The sequence below is a fragment of the Microtus oregoni genome, unplaced genomic scaffold, assembly GCF_018167655.1.
Source record: "Microtus oregoni isolate MIOR12 unplaced genomic scaffold, Mior012 000005F_ref0000423, whole genome shotgun sequence".
Lineage (NCBI taxonomy): Eukaryota > Metazoa > Chordata > Mammalia > Rodentia > Cricetidae > Microtus > Microtus oregoni.
The window spans coordinates 32,320,277-32,338,626 of record NW_024543064.1 but is presented as its reverse complement, the minus strand read 5'-3'; the positions used below and the strand labels follow the sequence as shown (position 1 = coordinate 32,338,626).

Here is an 18,350-nt window from a genome sequence, read left to right as displayed (position 1 = left end):
TCAACAAGAGCAACCCTGGGAAACCCTTGGGGGCAGAGCAGGAAGAAACAACCCACAGGAGGAGGAGTGATGACCTGTTCCCTTTTCTATGCTAACAGAGGAATAAGAGCAGCTCAGAGAAGAGGAGCTGGGATCTGGTCACCCAATAGACAGGTCAAGGATGTAAGTTCTCATTCTGACTCCTCATTTACTGCCCAAACCCTAAGCCCTGACCCTCAGTGAGAGAACATGAGAGTCACACTCCTCTTCCTTCCTCAACGACCTTTGGCAATCGCAGTCCTCCCTGCTCTACTGTGGAATATCTGAGAAGGATACCCAGTCACTCTGGGGCTAAAGAAGAGATAACAATGATGGGAGCTGGATGGTGGCTGGGAGCAAAAGAGGATTTCCTGCTCTTGCATGAACACTAAGTTTGGTTCCCAGAACCTACCAGGGCAGCTCACAACCATCTATGTCTCCAGTTCTGGAGGATCTAGCACCTTCTTCTGACCTCCCCAGGAATCAGCCATACATGTGATACATGCATGCATGCATACATACTTACATATACATATGTATATGCAAAATACTGATACACAAAAACACCAGACAAACAGAGACAACCATGACATGCCACATGGAAGTCAGCAGTGACATCCCCATGACAGTGGAGTGAGAAAACTCTCTGAATAGCTCATGTCTTTTGGATGCAATTAAGAATTTATGTCCAAATACACCAAACTCTTGAATTCGCTGCTATTTTGCCTGGGCTTCCTCTTCTGTAGAATTTCAATAGTAACCTCTTCCCTCCTAGGATGGTTTAGAAAATAAAAATGATGATGTCAGCACACTGTGAGAAGGTCTGACCAGTGTTCCCTGAACTCGTATCTCCATCCATCCCTGCCTTCTTTCTGTGTCTTGGTTTCCTAAGGATTTAGAAGGAGAAGCCTGAATGATAAAGTCTTCCTGCTGAGAGTTATTGATTAATAAGGGGTTAGAATTCCTGTGAACTACTCCTTAAACACAGCTAGTAGGAAAGGATAATTATGAAATGATAAATAAATTGTATTTGAAACAAAGCCAGAGTGCCTAGGAATGTGGCTCAGCTGTATGGCATCTGAGTTAGGGCAATGCTTGAGGCTAGAGTTTGAATCATAGCATTTTAAAGGCAACACAAGCTCTGAACTGCAATTCCAACTCCATTTTCCCGCAGTCTGTGCTCTAGCAGTTGCGTAGTGTGGTGCCTTTGCTGGTTGAAACACAGGTTCCTCAACTGCTGCTCAGTGGCATGTGTTGCAACCTTGACACTGGCCATTATGGGTGCATTTACACCTTAGTAATTGGCAATCAGCACTAATCAGAAGCACCTTGGCCCTTCCAGTGCTGTTGCTAAGCCTTGTTCCACAGCTCTGACCCCAGCTCTCCTCACTCCTATTGGCGATCCTCATCAGCTCTGAGGGGCAGTCAAGTCCAGGCAGAGATTCTTCTCCACCAGGATAGATAAGGAAACAGATTCAGAGAGAAGCAGACAGAACTGATTGAGTCACATATAGAATGACACAATCACCCTGGCTCTGTTGTTTTCAGTCTTGGAGCTTTTATGATAGATTCATAGAGAGAAGCTCAAGAGGAGCGACACATACACCATTTGAGTTAGGTATGGACATCAACAACATGGCAGAAAAGCAGTCACATGACGGAGACAGAACTTGGAAAATGTGAAAAGCCCAAAGCCTCCCAGTAAGCGTATTTGGAATCTGGCAAAAGAAAAAAAAATGCCCAGAGGAAATATAAAAGGAAAAAAGTTGGGGTTTGATATTATACCTTTCTGAGTGAGGACTCAAAATGGTAGGTAGACATAATAGAGCCGAGGGATGGCACACCCTGGTGTTTTTATTTATTTATTTATTAATTTATTTAAGGATTTCTGCCTCCTCCCCGCAACTGCTTCCCATTTCCCTCCCCCTTCCCCGATCAAGTCTCCCTCCCTCATCTGCTCGAAGAGCAATCAGGTTTCCCTGACCTGTGGGAAGCCCAAGGACCGCCCACCTCTATCCAGGTCTCCTAAGGTGAGCATCCAAACTGCCTAGGCTCCCCCAAAGCCAGTACGTGCAGTAGGATCAAAAACCCACTGCCATTGTTCTTGAGTTCTCAGTATTCCTCATTGGAATGGTGTTTTAAATGATTACAGCATGAAGAGTTTCCAAAGCATGGCCCTAAATGTTTATTGCACAGATATTGAATAGTGACCCAGACATGAGCAATTTGACAAAGGTCACCCATTTAGTGAAAGGTAGAACCAACTTCAGGGCCTGGCCACTTGCGTCTTGGATGAGGCTGAATCTGCCATATCTATCCCATCTTTAACTGTGTGAGTTCAAGCTAATGGCTGTAGCTCTGCTCTAACCAAAATGCTCCTGCTGCTCAGAGCTGGGCCTACTCCACAATGGTCATGGGACGAACCCAGAGGTCAGCATGAAGGAAAAGTCTAACTTTAGAGGCTTTATTCTGTAACAGAAGGGCCCACAGACCTAAGGAGAGGAGAGTGAGCTTCAGGAAGCGAAGGCAGCAGATCCACAGCTCTCACAAGCAGGGACTCGTTAATTGGCCCCCGGATAGCCATGTTTCATTAATGGACCATGTGAGAATTGGCTCATTTGGTAATATGAGTACTTCCAAAAGTATTCGGTCTAAAAAAGGAAGTGAAGGTGACCATACAAAGCAGTGAGAGTGTGACCAGGGAAAGGGCAGCCGGTGTCTGCAGAGGATGCCATTCTGACCACCCAAGTGTTCATATCCTTTTCTGTTGAGGACAAGTTTGATGAGAATTCCCATGAGATGGGAACACATTAACATTCTTTCCCATTTCTAAGAAGGCTACACACAGAACTCTTACATACTCAAAATATCCCATAGGGAACTGTCCTAGGGGACCACAGACTCAAGATGTGGAAGGTATGTACACATGCTCATGCAACTACTTGTTTCTGCAGAGATAGCTGTGTGTGCACGCTGACATTTGATGATGCCAACTTTCAACCCACTACACGGGTGCTGACTCAATTATGGGTACCAATGAAAAAAATGGTAAAACAAAACAAAAGCATTTTATCCATTAAAATATATTTTATATGTATCTAAATAGATAATATCTCTATATAAATATAAACACACATATGTGTGTGATTGAGCTTACATGATCATTTGAAGGCTGTGTTTTATGTAACAGAAGACATTAGTACATCTCAAACATATACACAGATTCAATCAATGTGCTGGTATCATATCCTGGCAGTTACTCTTTGAAATTGCCAAGTGGATCTTAAAGTTCAAAGGAAACTGCAATGGACTAATTCAAACCTTAGTGTTCCCCTCCCATAGACTCATATATTTGAATGCTTAGTCACTAGAAAGTGCAACACTTTGGAAGGATTAGGAGATGTGGCTCTATTGCAGGAACCCTGTCATTGGAGGTGGCTTTTGAGCTCTCAAAAGCCCATGACATGGCCAGTGTCTCTCTGCCATTGGTCAGGATGCAGGGCTCAGCTACTGCTGCAGTGACATGAGTTCTGCCATGCCCCTGCCATGATGTTAGATGATGGACTAAACCTCTGACTCTGTAAGCAAGCCCCAAATTACATGCTTCCCTTTATAAGAGTTGCTATGGTCATGGTGTCTCCCCATGGCCATAAACCAGTAACTGAGAGCAGGCCAAACTACCTTGAAAGAAGGACAATGTGTTAGAACAAATGTTTTCCCTTTGAAATCATCCACAAAGCCAGAGCAAACCGAAAAAGGATGATACTTGCCTGAGCCAGGCATGGCATCTAATAGACTAGGATTGCCGCCCCAAACAGAAGCACTAAAATGTATTAACTATTTTAGTCAAGGACATAAAGAATGTTCAGTGGACAAATGATAGTATTTTCCAAAAATGTGGATGAGACACATGGATATCCACATGAAAAAGAATGAAATTTGGGGGCTGGAGAGATGGCTCAGAGGTTAAGAGCACTGACTGCTCTTCCGGAGGTCCTGAGTTCAATTCCCAGCAACCACATGGTGGCTCACAACCATCTGTACTGAGATCTGGCGCCCTCCTCTGGCGTGCAGGCATACATCGAGGCAGAATGTTGTATACATAATAAATAAATAAATCTTTAAAAAAAAAAAGAATGAAATTTGGCTTTGCCACATACGATACACAAAATTTATTCAGAATGGAACAAAACCTAAAAGAAACTTTGAAGACAAAACATAGAAGTAAATTTTCATGACATTCGACCAAGAAACAATTTCTTAGATTCACTGCAAAATGAAAAGAGATAAGAGTGGTTGGCTAGGTGGTATCGCGTATTCCTTTGATCCCAGCTCTCCTAGGGCAGAGGCTGGAGGATCTCTGTCAGTTTGAAGCCAGCTGAGTTCCCGAATAGCCAGGAATAATCACAGTGAATTTTTCAACAAAAAAAAAAGTGCATTAATTATATTTTACCTAAGTGAAAACTTTTAAAATACAAAGAACATCACTGAAGAAGCAAAATTACTCCAGTCCATCCTACAGTCCCAGCTCTGGGGAGGGGGAGGCAGGAAGATAAAAATTTCAAGGTCACTTTTGGCAATGTGGAAAGTTCCAGGGTAGCCCAGGATATGTGAGAATTCTCAAAAACTAAATATATAAATAAACAATAGTACCGAGTATTAACTAAAATGAAGAATAAACATTATTCAAAAATATGTGCCCACAGAATAAAACTGGAGAAGTCCTTGGCTGAGGAAAGAATAGTGCAGGCACTGAATCAGAGAGGAATCTGCTGCTCCGTCAGGAAAGAGCTACTCCGAAGATGAGAGGCAATTCATTCACACCACCATTCAAGTGTGGTAAAGGAGGCAGCAGTCAGCAGGCAACAGTGGGAAGTGCCCTTGCCTGCTGCCTGCACATGGGATCAGATGCTAGAGGGTTCTGAGGAGACCCCAGCTCCCTTCATTTTCAACATTGCATAACTTTACAGACCAGGTCATCATGTTTCCCCACAGACCACACTGAATTGACGTGTGAAGCTAGTTCTCTGAGCTGTTTTGGTTGTGTTCCACAGTCTGTCAGTGTACTTCTCTTCTGCCAATGTGTGATGTGCTGCTTAGCATATAGTGTCTTAGCCTTCTGCTGTCTCTATTATCATGCTATCCACACTTAGCATGTTTTGTGGTGGTTTATAGGTATGCTGTTGTGTTCTGTGAAATACACCAGGTTACATAATGTACATTACTTGTTACCTTCTAAGTAGAGAAACCAATATATCAGACCATGGACACAGAACATGTATTACTTCTCTCTAGACAAAAACATCTTCCCACCACCTGCTCTCAGACTGGACCATACTACTTGCTTTGGTCAAAAGAATGCGTGGAAAGAAAAGCAGGCCACTCTTGAGAAGTGGAGCCATTGTGATTTTGTCCACTGTTCCTTTCCTTCTGTTCTAGGATGTCTTGTTGGACGTAAGGTTCCTCCTATGGGATGGATGTGAGAGGTCAGAAGGTCACTCCCAACCTACAGCTATAAGCATGAATAACAAATGATTATTTGCAGCTATAACCCAGTAAGATTACTGAGGTGTTTGGAATCGTACCCTAGTGTAGCTGGTCAATTGTCCCAGGTACCAAGTACTATGTTGGTTCAACAACACAGGTCAGTTACATAAAATACTGTCCCTTTCTGAAAGAGTGAATCTCTGGTCCTGAGGTCAAGGGAAGTGGTTGCACTATGATGAACAAATATGAAAAGATGAGAAATCTAAGAATATGTGGTGGAGAGATGGAAGAGAAAGAGAAGGGAAGCAGTTCATGTGCTGGGGAGAGAGGTGTAACTGGAGACTCAAGAGTGGTGAAGAAGAGGCTGGTATGAGGAGCCTGAGGCCATAGTGTTATCGGGCCCCGGGCTGCTGCCAATGGTCATGTCTGGGTCTGAGGTCCAACAGCAGCTAGGGTCTGTGTTGATGTCTGAGGCCCAGATTACCACAAAAGGCCATGCAGGGTCAGTGGTCTGGGCTGCCACCTGAGACATGATGATATCTGAGTGCCATGCTGATCCCATCTCACCGTCGCTGACTGCAGGAGGACTGGTCCTACCCCTCACCAGCCACCACATTTGGGAGAGCTAACCCCATCCCTCACTGACCTGCAGTATCATTACTGATGTAGGGGCAGGAGAACCGGTCTTTCCCTTCCGTGGCCACCACCCACAGGCGTGCTGGCCCTGCCTCTTACAGACTGCCACTTGTAAGAGCTCTTGCCTAGCTTCTCACCAGGAGCTGCAAGGCATCCTAGGCAGTGGCAAGTGGGGGACTGGCCCCACCTCTCCCAGAGTAGGAAAGAGCTGACTCTGCCCCTTGTTGGGGAGAGGCCTGGTGGAGACCCAGGTTGACCAACACAGCTACCACCAAGGCCCAGATCCAGTGCCTTGAGTTGGTGCACCCCAACAGCTACAACATCTAAGAACTGCTGGAGAACATGAAGGGGCCTGTCCTATGAAACCATAGCCACCATCTCTATGACTCTGGGTAACAATAGAAAATCAGAGTGGAGTCTAGGTGACGTTCCAGTGTTGATGCTTTAGCAGAAGTTAGAGGCCTTGAACCACAACAATGACTCCTTGTAATGAATATCTGCGAGTCAACCTATATGGGAAAAGGGGTAACTGCATGACACAGCAGATCTTTAAAGGCCACTACGACAAATGAATGTGTGATGGAGATGCAGGAAAGATAGGAGCAGGGTGACACAGTACTGCAGAACAGGAGATGCTATGGCTGTGACTGGTGTGAGAAAAGGATGAGAATGATAAACAGGTTATTACACAGAGGAGTCAGTGAGATGTTGGTTTTAATTTTAATTTTTTTATTTTTGGGGAGAAGAAGTTATAAGGATGAAGGACAGATATGGAAGAAATGAGAAATTAGTGGGATTGGAGAGTATGATGTACAATTCCCAAAGAATAAATAAAAATGTTTAAAAAGAAGAAATCACTACACATATAATCCAGTAAGATTAATGAAGTGTTTTGGATTATACCTTGATGTAGCCCAACAATCTAAAGGGCCTCCATGGTTACAGACATTAAAGACACTGTTCCTTAAACATTCAATTAACTGACTCAGCTTATTCTGGGTTGTGGTTCAGCAGTCCACCTTACTATGCCCTATCACCTTGAGAAATGCCATCTTGATGTCTTTGTTTCTCAGACTGTAGACCAGAGGGTTGAGCAAGGCAGTGAAGGCATTGTAAAACAGTGAGACCTGCTTGTCTCGTTCAGGGGAGTAGCTGGAATTAGGCTTCATGTAGATGTAAGTGGATGGACCATAGAAGAAAGTGACCACAGTCAGGTGGGAGGCACAGGTAGAGAAAGCCTTGCGGTGGGCTTGGGTAGAGTTGAGCTTGAGAATCGCCATGGCAATGCGAATGTAGGAGGCCACAATGAGGGAAATGGGAGCAACAACCAGAAAAACACTCAAGACCTGGTCCACCATCTCAATGAAGTGAGTATCCATGCAAGCCAAGCTACGCACTGAAGGGCTGTCACAGAAATAGTGACTAACCTTGTTAGGCCCACAATATGGCAGACTCATGGTAAAGAATGTATGTAACAGAGAGAAGAAGAAACCACAGATCCAGGTCCCTGCTGCCAACCATATGCACAGTCCCCAGTTGAGGATGACAGTATAACGCAGAGGGTGGCAAATGGCCACATATCTGTCATAAGCCATGACAACAAAGAAGGTGCTCTCAGTAGTAGCCAGGGCACCAAACACATACATCTGCATCCAGCAGCCAGCGAAGGAGATGGTCTGAGATTTAGCAAGAAGATGCACCAACATCTGGGGCATGGTGGTGGTGACATAGCCCATATCCAACATGGCGAGTATACAAAGGAAGAAGTACATGGGGGTGTGCAGATGTGTTTCCAGGCAGATCAGCAGGATGATGAGTCCATTGCCCATGACTGAGCTCAGGTAGATGAGAAGGAAGACAATGAAGAGGATGCTGTTGGTTGTGGGGTCACTGGAGAAGCCAAGCAGGATAAACTCAGAAACCCAGCTTTGGTTCTGCCCTGGAATCATCAACATGGTGAGGCCTGTAAGAGAATCATATTCATCTCTGAGTCACCTGACACAACTATAGAGGTAGAAATGGAAGATACAGGTGGGTGAGATGGCTCAAAGGTTAAGAGCATTGACTGCTATTACAGGGAAAAAGACAACTAAGAGCTGCCTGTGACTCCAGTTCCATGGGATCTGACTCCCTTGTCTTATCTCTATAGCAACATACACACACACATGGTACACAAACATTATGTAGGCATAAAGTCATACACATAAAAAATAATAATTTTTCATAGCAATATGCTTTGATTTTTTTTATTTGATTTTTATTGACTCTACATTTTTCTCTACTCCCCTCCCTGCCTCTCCCCTCCCAGTCAAACCCTCTCCCAAGGTCCCCATGCTCCCAATTTACTTAGGAGATCTTGTCTTTTATTACTTCCCATGTAGATTAGATCTATGGAAGACTCTCTTAGAGTCCTCATTGTTGTCTAGGTTCTCTGGGATTGCGATTTGTGGGCTAGCTTTCTTTGTTTTATGTTTAAAAAACACTTATGAGTGAGTACATGTGATAAATGTCTTTCTGGGTCTGGGTTACCTCACTCAAAATGATGCATTCTAGCTCCATTCATTTGCCTGCAAAATTCACGCTATCATTATTTTTTTCTGCTGTGTAGTACTCCATTGTGTAAATGTGCCACATTTTCCTTATCCACTGTTTGGTCGAGGACAATAATAATTTTTAATTAAGAAAATAAGGGCTGGGGCGTGGGTTCTGAGCACACTGTTCAGTTTCTATACTCTCAAGGTACTGAACCTCCCTATGCCTCAGTCTCTTCCGTATCAAATGAAGCTGATGAGGCTCATGTCTCAGGATTATGATGAATATCTAAAGCATCCCACATAACTCCTGAAATCATCACATAACACATAATATGTTGTATGCAGTCTTACATTCTCATTTCAGATCTAGGAAGGCAGAGACAGAAGATCCCCAGAATAAAGCAACTAGCTACACTAGATGAAATGATGGGCACTGTGTCCAACTGAGAGACCCTGTCTCAAGGAATAAGGTGAGAGCAGTTTAGAAAAGATTCACTGCCAGTCTACGACTACACACACACACACACACACACACACACACACCACAGACATATGCAAAATAGAGAGTAAGCAAGTAGATGAAGACAGAACAGACGTCAGTCAGACGCAGTAAGCACACATGTAGTCCTATGAATACTGACAGAAGGTCACGTGAGCAGTGCACTGGAGACACTGTAGTATTCCTGGGGGATGCTGATGGAGCATGTGGATCTAGGAACAGGAAAGTCATTTTTTTTTTTTACTCCTAGCTTCCTCTGCAGACAACAATCAATTCCAGGTGTACTGTAGGTTTGAGTGGTAAATGTAAAGCAACCAATATTTTGGAATCATATCTGATAGAATGTAACTGTTATTTTAGTGGGAGCAAACGTAAGATTTTTTTTTCAAAAGAGCAATTTCTATGGAGAGAAAAGATTAATGGTAATTTAGAAAAAGTGAAAAAGAAGTACTTAAAATATGTACACAAAGAATTAGAAATATATATCACAAAAACAGATACTCCAATGGAATAGTAAACAATATTAAACGGGCATTTCACAAGGCAGTTGTAGACACTGATGAGGTTTAGGTTCTCAGCACCATTATCCATCTGGAAATCGCAAAGAACACCACAGTTCAATCCCCACCGTCCTCTCCTCAATTTCACATCATCAGATGCCTACCTGCCTGTCTGCAATAACAAAATCTAACACTGACAAGAGTAACTGGATCCAATGAGAATAAATTAAAACGATCACTTTACTGTGTGCTTGACAGTATTCCCTAAAGTTGAACACATATATTCCATTCCTCTGCAATATAAATATTGCCGATATTTCTAAAACAATATGTAAACACATAGGCACATAGAAACATATGCTCAAGGAAAGACGTGTAAAGGAAATTTCAAAAACTGTTCAACATAGCCTGAGCTAGGATCAATACCTTTAATCATAATCTTCCCACCCTCCAAATTTGCCAGGATCCTCCCCACTCATCTTCCTGTGTTTCTCCCATTCTCTCTTTCAAGACAAAACAAAAGACACTTTTTAAAAAAATTAAAGAAAGAAAATATAAACAAAAAATACCAAAACAAAGACCTGGAATCAGATGCCTGTTGACTAACTAATACTGGACATGGTGCCTGCCCTTCTATAACTGATATGCACAGAGACACTCTATTGCAAAAGACAGATTCTGCCTTTCACAGCAGGTATCAACTGCAAATAGCTTCTATTTAGGGGCGGGACTTTGGCTCCACTTCCCCTCTCAATGCCGGCCATTTGTCTGCATCAACAAGTCCTCCATGTGACCGCTGCAGCAGTTTTTAAAGAAACCACACTGATCCCGTCTGTTCCCTGTTAAAATCCTTTTAAGAGCTCCCAAGCCCTGTCTATTGAGTCAGATGTGCAGGTCATTCCTTAACCTGCCTGCCTGTCAAGACCCTGACTCAGTACCTGTCTCCTCTGTCTGTAATCTCTCCATGGGCAAATCTCCATGCAAGCACTCCTGGTGTTCTGCATACCTCTGTCCCTCTCATATCTTAAGACAAGTGCCTAGATTCCTATCTTGGAGGGGAAACTACCTCCTGCATCATGTTGCCCTCACCACGGCCACAGGAGGAGTCGGTTCAGCCAGGAAGCCTTCCCTGTTATGCTACCACCTCCCAAACCTAACCTATGTAGGTGACATCATACATTTCTTGCTCATTGTCCAGTTGCAATTTGAGCAATCCTAGTGGGTCCTGGCATCAATTTTGACACCAATCAACTAGAAGAAATGCTTTATTACTCTTTTGTTAACTGAAACACCAAACAACTAAGAAAGAATTGTTTCTGATGGAGAATATCATATGGGTGATGCCCTAGCCTTTGCAATAATAAAGAAGAACAAATACTTACCGGGTAAATAACACATTTCACCTGTTGTGGTGCTAACTTTAGTTTAAAATCACAAGTTCATGAAAGGAAGTGTTCTAAACTGTGTGTTACAGGTGAAAACCTACTGCCTAGAGAGAGCATCTTATTCCAGATTACAACCTCTGCATAGAAGTGGGACTTGAGTGGTTTGACAGGAGAGCCTGGCTCTCAGTCACCTTCTGTGCTTCTGGAACACAGGATCTAAAGTGCAGAGGTGAGGAAGGCAAAGTCTTCATTGTCCATCTAGTTGAGCTTATGGAGACTCAGCACAGGCCAGAGCCCTCCAAGGAAAGAGTGGGAACCATAGACCAGATCTCCTGAAGAAATTTCCCCTGTGTCTGCATGTGCACAGCCCTGGGATGTATTAAAATTATAATAGTCTAAGGAAAAAATATTTGAGGTATGATTTCTATGGCACTGGGTCACCGTTTAATGATCCATAGACTTTTGTGGTTTCCTAGCCCAGTGGTCTCTGACTTGGCTTCCAGTGTCCCTCCAGGACTGCTGGTCCAAGTCTCTGAGTCCAATATTCACAGATGAAAACCCCATGGTTGATTTCCAAGCAGAAAATGGTGACACATGGTAGCTCCAGCCTACAAAGCCAGCATCTGTAAGGTTTAGGTTGAGGAGTCCAAGGATATACTCGAACATATAGAAAGTTTAAGGCCAGTCTGCGCTACAGCAAACTCATAACTTCTATCCACCCCAGAACAGTCACGGTTGTTCTACCCACAAAATATCAAACTGTGTTTCTATGTTGTGGTGTTTACTTTAAGGACTCTGACCATCACTGCACTTCCAGGGTTATGGCTTTCTGCTTCACATGAGATCTTTGAGCCCAGAACTCCACAGTCTGTTACTCAACATGTCTTAAAACAGACAAACACTCTGTACATATAAATTAATAAAGAAAGGATGGAAGAAGAAAATAAGGACACAAGGTTGATAAAGAGAAAAAAGAAATACAGGCAACAAGGGAAGAGGTCTGGGGAGTTTGAGATGTGTGCACAGAGGAACTGGAGATGGATGGCTTAACCAATTATTATCACTAAACCCACAGATGCCTGAACAACTCCCACGAGTCAAATGCCAGAGACCATCTTACCAGTTGACAATCCAAGGACTGTGTCACTAACTAGCTGTTTCTTTCTCTAATAGGAAAGAGAATAAAGGGGCAGCCCCCTGAAGCACCTGAGTCCAGAGTGTCAGGATTCTAGGCAGGTCAATCTCCAGAGAAATTCAAAGGTGCTGTAGATGTTGAGGGTTGGGTTTGTCATTTCCTCTGCAAGTATGCCAGTACCAGCTGCTGAAAATGACATCTATAAAACCCTGCTTAACAAAGACAAGCCCAGACATCTTCACCTTTACCCATTGGGAACAGATGCGGAGTTTTTATAACTCTGCCTCCTCTCTGAGACTACCAAGGGGAGCTGGGTAGGGGCATTTCTGTTCCCAGTAGGGATGCTAAGATGATCCGTGAATGCTGTCAACAAGAGCATTGTAGGGAGACCTCTGGGAAAAGAGCAAGATGAAACAAACTCATGGGTTGAGAACTGGTGATCTTTTCTAGACATTGGGGAATAAGAGCAGCTCAGAGATGAGGAGGTGGGAGCTGATCTTCTGATGCACTGTCAGCTAGGCAGCAAGAGGCAACCAGCACCTTCCCCCAAGGCTGTAGCCCCCTTGTTCATTCTTCTAGAGTTACTAAGTCTCTTCTTAAGAAAAATCAGACAGGCTTGCCTTGCTAACAGGCTTCATATTAAAGAATGAATAGGTTTCAGTTGTAACTTTTCACTAAAGGAACATGCCTTGCAATGACTATTCTCAATGATAGCTACTCATGTCTCTGATAAGTTATTAGATGGAAAGAGAAAAGTTTAAAAGTCCATACAAATTCTAAAGGTCTAAGAAAATGCCTTACGGTATGAAAATTCTGAGGATAGAAAAGCTTAAGTAAGCTCTGATGGCTATAATTTTATATAAACCGAGAGAATGACACGCAGATCTGGCAAGCTAAGAAGATGCAGGTTAAATGATGAAGGCAACAGCAGTAACAACAAACTCTAAAGAAGGATGATGGTGATGATCGTGGCAAGGACAATATTTAAGAATGCTTCTTAGTCTTTCAAATGATAGCTTAAAGCAACTCATTTCACAGCTAAAACATCCATATGAAATTTAGTGTTAATCTTGATTTCTAGGTAGGGAATCTGAACTGTAGCGCTGTTGGTAGCATACAAGTGTCTCTACATGCAAGAAATAAGATATCGTAATTGGTAAGGAGTGATAAATGTTTAACAAGCAACTCAACATAAGAACAGAAGAAAAGGAGGGTGAGGCAAGGATGGCTTTTAAATCAATAGATGGTCATGCTGCTGAGTTCATGTAGAACCTCCAACTCTCACACCAGAGCCTGGTGTTCATCAGTTCACTGGGCAAGTTATTAGTTATGGTCCTTGTTGCGATGATAAAGCCACTTGAGAAACTGGCTATCTATTCTGAGTATCTAAGGACATAGTAATAACAGAGAAGTCATGGTAGTAGGAGCAGATTTGAGGTCAAATTGTATTTCCAGGAAGCAGACCGATATATGTCCTTGCTGAAACCATTCTCCTTTTATACATTCTAGAACCCCAGCCCCTAGAAAAGTGACAACCACAGTGAAGGAGGAGCACCCCTCATCAGGTAAACATTTCTAGAAACACACTCACAACATCCAAGATAGATGTTCCATGGTGATTCTATAGTCAAAAGAGTTGACAGTGAAGATGACCGTGACAAGCAGAACAGAGTATGATCAGAGAAGGAGCTGAGAGGTATCTGCAGATAATGTCCATCCCATCTACTTAACTCCTGTGTCCTTTACTGTTGAGGACAACTCTGATGCAGATTCAGGAGAGATGGAAATGTCTTAGTATTCTTCCCGTTTCTAAGAACGCTACCCACAGATCTCTTCACATTTATTCTCTCTAATTTTACAATTATATTCCATGGAAATTCATGATCATGTAACCAATCCATGGGACACAGTACACTCATCAATATAGACTCTTACATGAAAGACATTTATTCATACTAACCAAATATCATGAACACTGTTCTGTCCCTTGAATGGGTTCTCCTCATTGCTGTCTTCAGGCACATCGCAGAAATGGGATACAGTGTTCTGGTGTCCCCTATTAGTTGGGGCAGACATGTCATATAGAACTATGTTTAACCAGCATGAGTTTGCTCCTACTACTCAACGTACCATAGGGAAGTGCCTATGAGGATGACAGGCTCAGGTTTGGGGAGGGATAAAACAGGAGTATGCCACTTAGGTCACTTTCTCATATTGCCTGCTTATTCTTTCATAGATGACTAGAGATATCCGTGGATGCACACAGACATTTGATGATGCCGGATATGGGACCCAGTCCATGTGTACCCAGTTAATTGTGGGCATTGATAAAAAAAAAAAAAAGGAATGACAAAAGAGCCAGGTATGGTGGCACATGCCTTTAATCCAAACACTAGGATCCAACCTCTCGCCAGCCACTGCACTTGGAAAAGCTGGCCCCATGACTCACTGACCTGCACTACCAGCCCTGATGTAGGGGCAGGAGAGCTTGTCTTTCCCCTCAATGACCACTACCCACAGGAGTGCTGCCCTGTGCCTGCAGGCTGCCACTTATAAGAACTCTTGCCTAATTTCTCACCAGGAACTACAAGGCATTCTGGGCAGTGGCATGGGTGGGGCTTGCCCCACCTCTCCCGGAGTAGGGAAGAGCTGGCCCTGACCCTTATTGGGGAGAGGCCTGGTGGAGACCCATGTTGACCAACTCAGCTACCACACAGGCCCAGATCCAGGGCCTTCATTTTGAGCCTGAAGGGGCCTGTCTTGTAGAACCATAGACAGAGGATCTCCATGACTCTGGGTGAGAACAGGTCGGAGTGGAGTCTAGGTGAGACTATAGCAGAAGCCAGAGGCTTTGAATGAGAGCCATGACTCACTGTAATGAATATTTGCAACTAAAGCTGTATGGGAAAAGGATAACTGCATGACACACCAGATCTTTCAATGCCACTATGATAAACGAATGTATGATGGAGATGCAGGAAAGACAGAGGAGCTGAGTGGTACAGTACCACAGAACAGGAGATGCAATGGCTATGATTGTCGTAAGAGAAGGATGTGAGTGATAAACAGATCATTACAAGAGGGGTTCATGAGATATTGGATTTCTTTATTTTAATTTTTTATTTTATTTTGAAGGAAAATTACAAGGGTGGAGGGCAGATATGGAAGGACTGGGAAATGAGTGGGATTGAAGAACATACTGTGCAATTCTCAAAGAATGAATAAAATATATATTTAAAAAGAATAAATGTCTACAGGTATAAACCAGTGAGATTACTGAGGTGCTTTGAATTAAACCTTAGTATATTCTGTCAATTAAAAGAATGCCCATGGTTTCACAATGGTTTATGCCAATTATCAATTACTACATGGCTTTAAACATGCAGGTCAGTTACATATACTAAAGACACAGTCCCGTAAACATTGAATTCACTATCTCAGCTTGTACTTGATTGTGGTTCAACAGTACACTTTAATATTTCCTATTGCCTTGAGAAATGCCCTCTTGATGTCTTTGTTTCTCAGACTATAGACCACAGGATTGAGCAAGGCAGTGAAGGCATTGTAAAACAGTGAGATCTGCTTGTCTCGTTCAGGGAAGTAGCTGGAATTGGACTTCATGTAGATGTAAGTGGATGGACCATAGAAGAAAGTGACCACAGTCAGGTGGGAGGCACAGGTAGAAAAAGCCTTGCTGTGGACTTGGGTGGACTTGATCTTGAGAATTGCCATGGCGATACGAATATAGGAGGTTACAATGAGGGAAAAGGGAGTAACAATCACAAAAACACTCAAGACCAGGTCTACCATCCCAATGAGGTGGGTATCCATGCAAGCCAGGCTACGCACTGAAGGGCTGTCACAGAAATAGTGACTAACCTTGTTAGGCCCACAATATGGCAGACTCATGATAAAGAATGTATGTAACAGAGAGAAGAAGAAACCACAGATCCAGGTCCCTGCTGCCAACCATATACACAGTCCCCAGTTGAGGATGACAGTATAACGCAGAGGGTGGCAAATGGCCACATATCTGTCATAAGCCATGACAACAAAGAAGGTGCTCTCAGTAGTAGCCAGGGCACCAAACACATACATCTGTATCCAGCAGCCAGAAAAGGAGATGGTCTGAGATTTAGCAAGAAGATTCACCAACATCTGGGGCATGGTGGTGGTGACACAGCCCATATCCAACATGGCGAGTATACAGAGGAAGAAGTACATGGGAGTGTGCAGATGTGTGTCCAGGCAGATCAGCAGGAAGATGAGCCCATTGCCCATGACTGAGCTCAGGTAGATGAGAAGGAAGACAATGAAGAGGATGCTGTTGGTTGTGGGGTCACTGGAGAAGCCAAGCAGGATAAACTCAGAAACCCAGCTTTGGTTCTGCCCTGGAATCATCAACATGGTGAGGCCTGTAAGAGAATCATATTCATCTCTGTGTTACCTGACACAGACCAACTATAGAGGCAGAAAGGGGAGATCCAGGCTGGAGAGATGGCTCAAAGATTGAGAGCACTGACTGCTGCTCCAGGAAACCAGACTGCTCAGAGCAGTGTGACTCCACTTCCAGGGGATCTGGTTCCATTGGCTTATCTCCACATGAAGACACACACATGGTACACAAACATTATGTAGGCATAAAGTCATACACATAAAATAAAAATTATAATTTTTAATTAAGACAAGAAAGGCTGGAATGGGGTTTCTGAGTGCACAGTTCAAGTTACTGAACCTCCCAATGCCTCAGGCTCCTTATCTATGAAACTAGACTGATGATACTCATGTCTCGGGATTATGACGACTATGTAAAGCATATCAAATAACTCCTGAAATCACCACATAACACATGATAAGTCATATGCATTCTCATTTCAGGTCAGGAAAGGCAGAGACAGAAGATTCCCCAGAATAAGGCAACTAGATACACTAGATGAAATGATGGGACTGTGTTCAACTGAGAGACCCTGCCTCAAGGAATAAGGTGAGAGCAACTTAGGAAGGATCCTGTCAGTGTCTGACCACACACACACACACACACACACCAGACATATGTTAATTAGAGAGAAAGCAAATAGATGAAGACAGAACAAACATCAGACACAGACCCACACACACGTAGTCCTATGAGTAATGACAGAAGGTCATGTGTGCAGTGCACTGGAGACACTGTCGTCTTCCCAGGGAATGTTGATGGATCATGTGGATCTAGAAGAAGGAAAGTCATTTTTTTTATTCCTCTATTCCTCTGCAGACAAACAACCAATCCCAGGTGTAATGTAAGTTTGAGTGTTAAATCTAAAGCAATGATTTTTTTTTTTTGGAATCAAACCTGATAGAATGTATCTATCATTTTAGGAGAGCAAACGTAAGATTCTTTCAAAAGAAAAGCAGTTTCCATAGAGGGAAAAATTAATGGTACTCTAGAAAAAGTGAAAAAGATGTATTCAATATATGTATGCAAAGAATTGGAAATATATATCATAAAAACAGATACTCCAATGGAATAGAAAACAATACCTAACAGGCATTTCACAAGGCAGTTGTAAGCACTGATCTGGCTAAGGTTCTCAGCACCATTATTCATCTGGAAATTGCAAAGAACACTACAGTGCCAATGCCCACCCTCTTCTCCTCAATTTCACATCACCAAATGCCTACCAGCCTGTCTACAATAACAAAATCTAGCACTGACAAGAGTAACTGGATCCAATGAGAGTAAATTAAAACGATCACTTTACTGTGTGCCTGACAGTATTCCCTAAAGTTGAACACATCTGTTCCATTGCTCAGCAATGTAAACATGAAACAATACGTAAACACATAGGCACATACAAACATACGTTCAAGGATCGGCATCTAAAGAAAATTTCCAAACACTGTTCAAAACAGCCTGAAATAGGGTACCACTCTTGTTAATCAGCAAGACAATGGATGAGGCAAGAATTTTGATGGGAGTAGAAATATAAAAGAGACTCCTTGACATCCTCAGTCTCCTCTTTCCCTGTCCCCATCCCCTCTCCTGACGAGTTACTGCTCGTGACGCTTCCTTTCTTTCAGTCTAGGTCAGAAGCCCATTATCTCTCCCAGCATTTCTGCATCAGAGTCTGCATGCACCTAATCTCCTGGATTTCCCACTTTAATGGTCTGTTCTAT

General features: G+C 43.1%; 2 protein-coding genes across 2 annotated transcripts; both read right to left on the bottom strand.

The window, feature by feature from the left end:
• Positions 1-7,148: 7,148 nt before the first annotated feature.
• LOC121447829 (olfactory receptor 2A12-like) lies at positions 7,149-8,096 on the bottom strand. Its single transcript, XM_041651111.1, has one exon. It carries the CDS (start codon positions 8,094-8,096, stop codon positions 7,149-7,151), a length of 948 nt encoding a protein of 315 aa, XP_041507045.1.
• A 7,557-nt stretch (positions 8,097-15,653) lies between these two features.
• LOC121447827 (olfactory receptor 2A12-like) lies at positions 15,654-16,601 on the bottom strand. The gene has a single exon (XM_041651110.1). The coding sequence runs from the start codon at positions 16,599-16,601 to the stop codon at positions 15,654-15,656; it is 948 nt and encodes a 315-aa protein (XP_041507044.1).
• Positions 16,602-18,350: the final 1,749 nt, after the last annotated feature.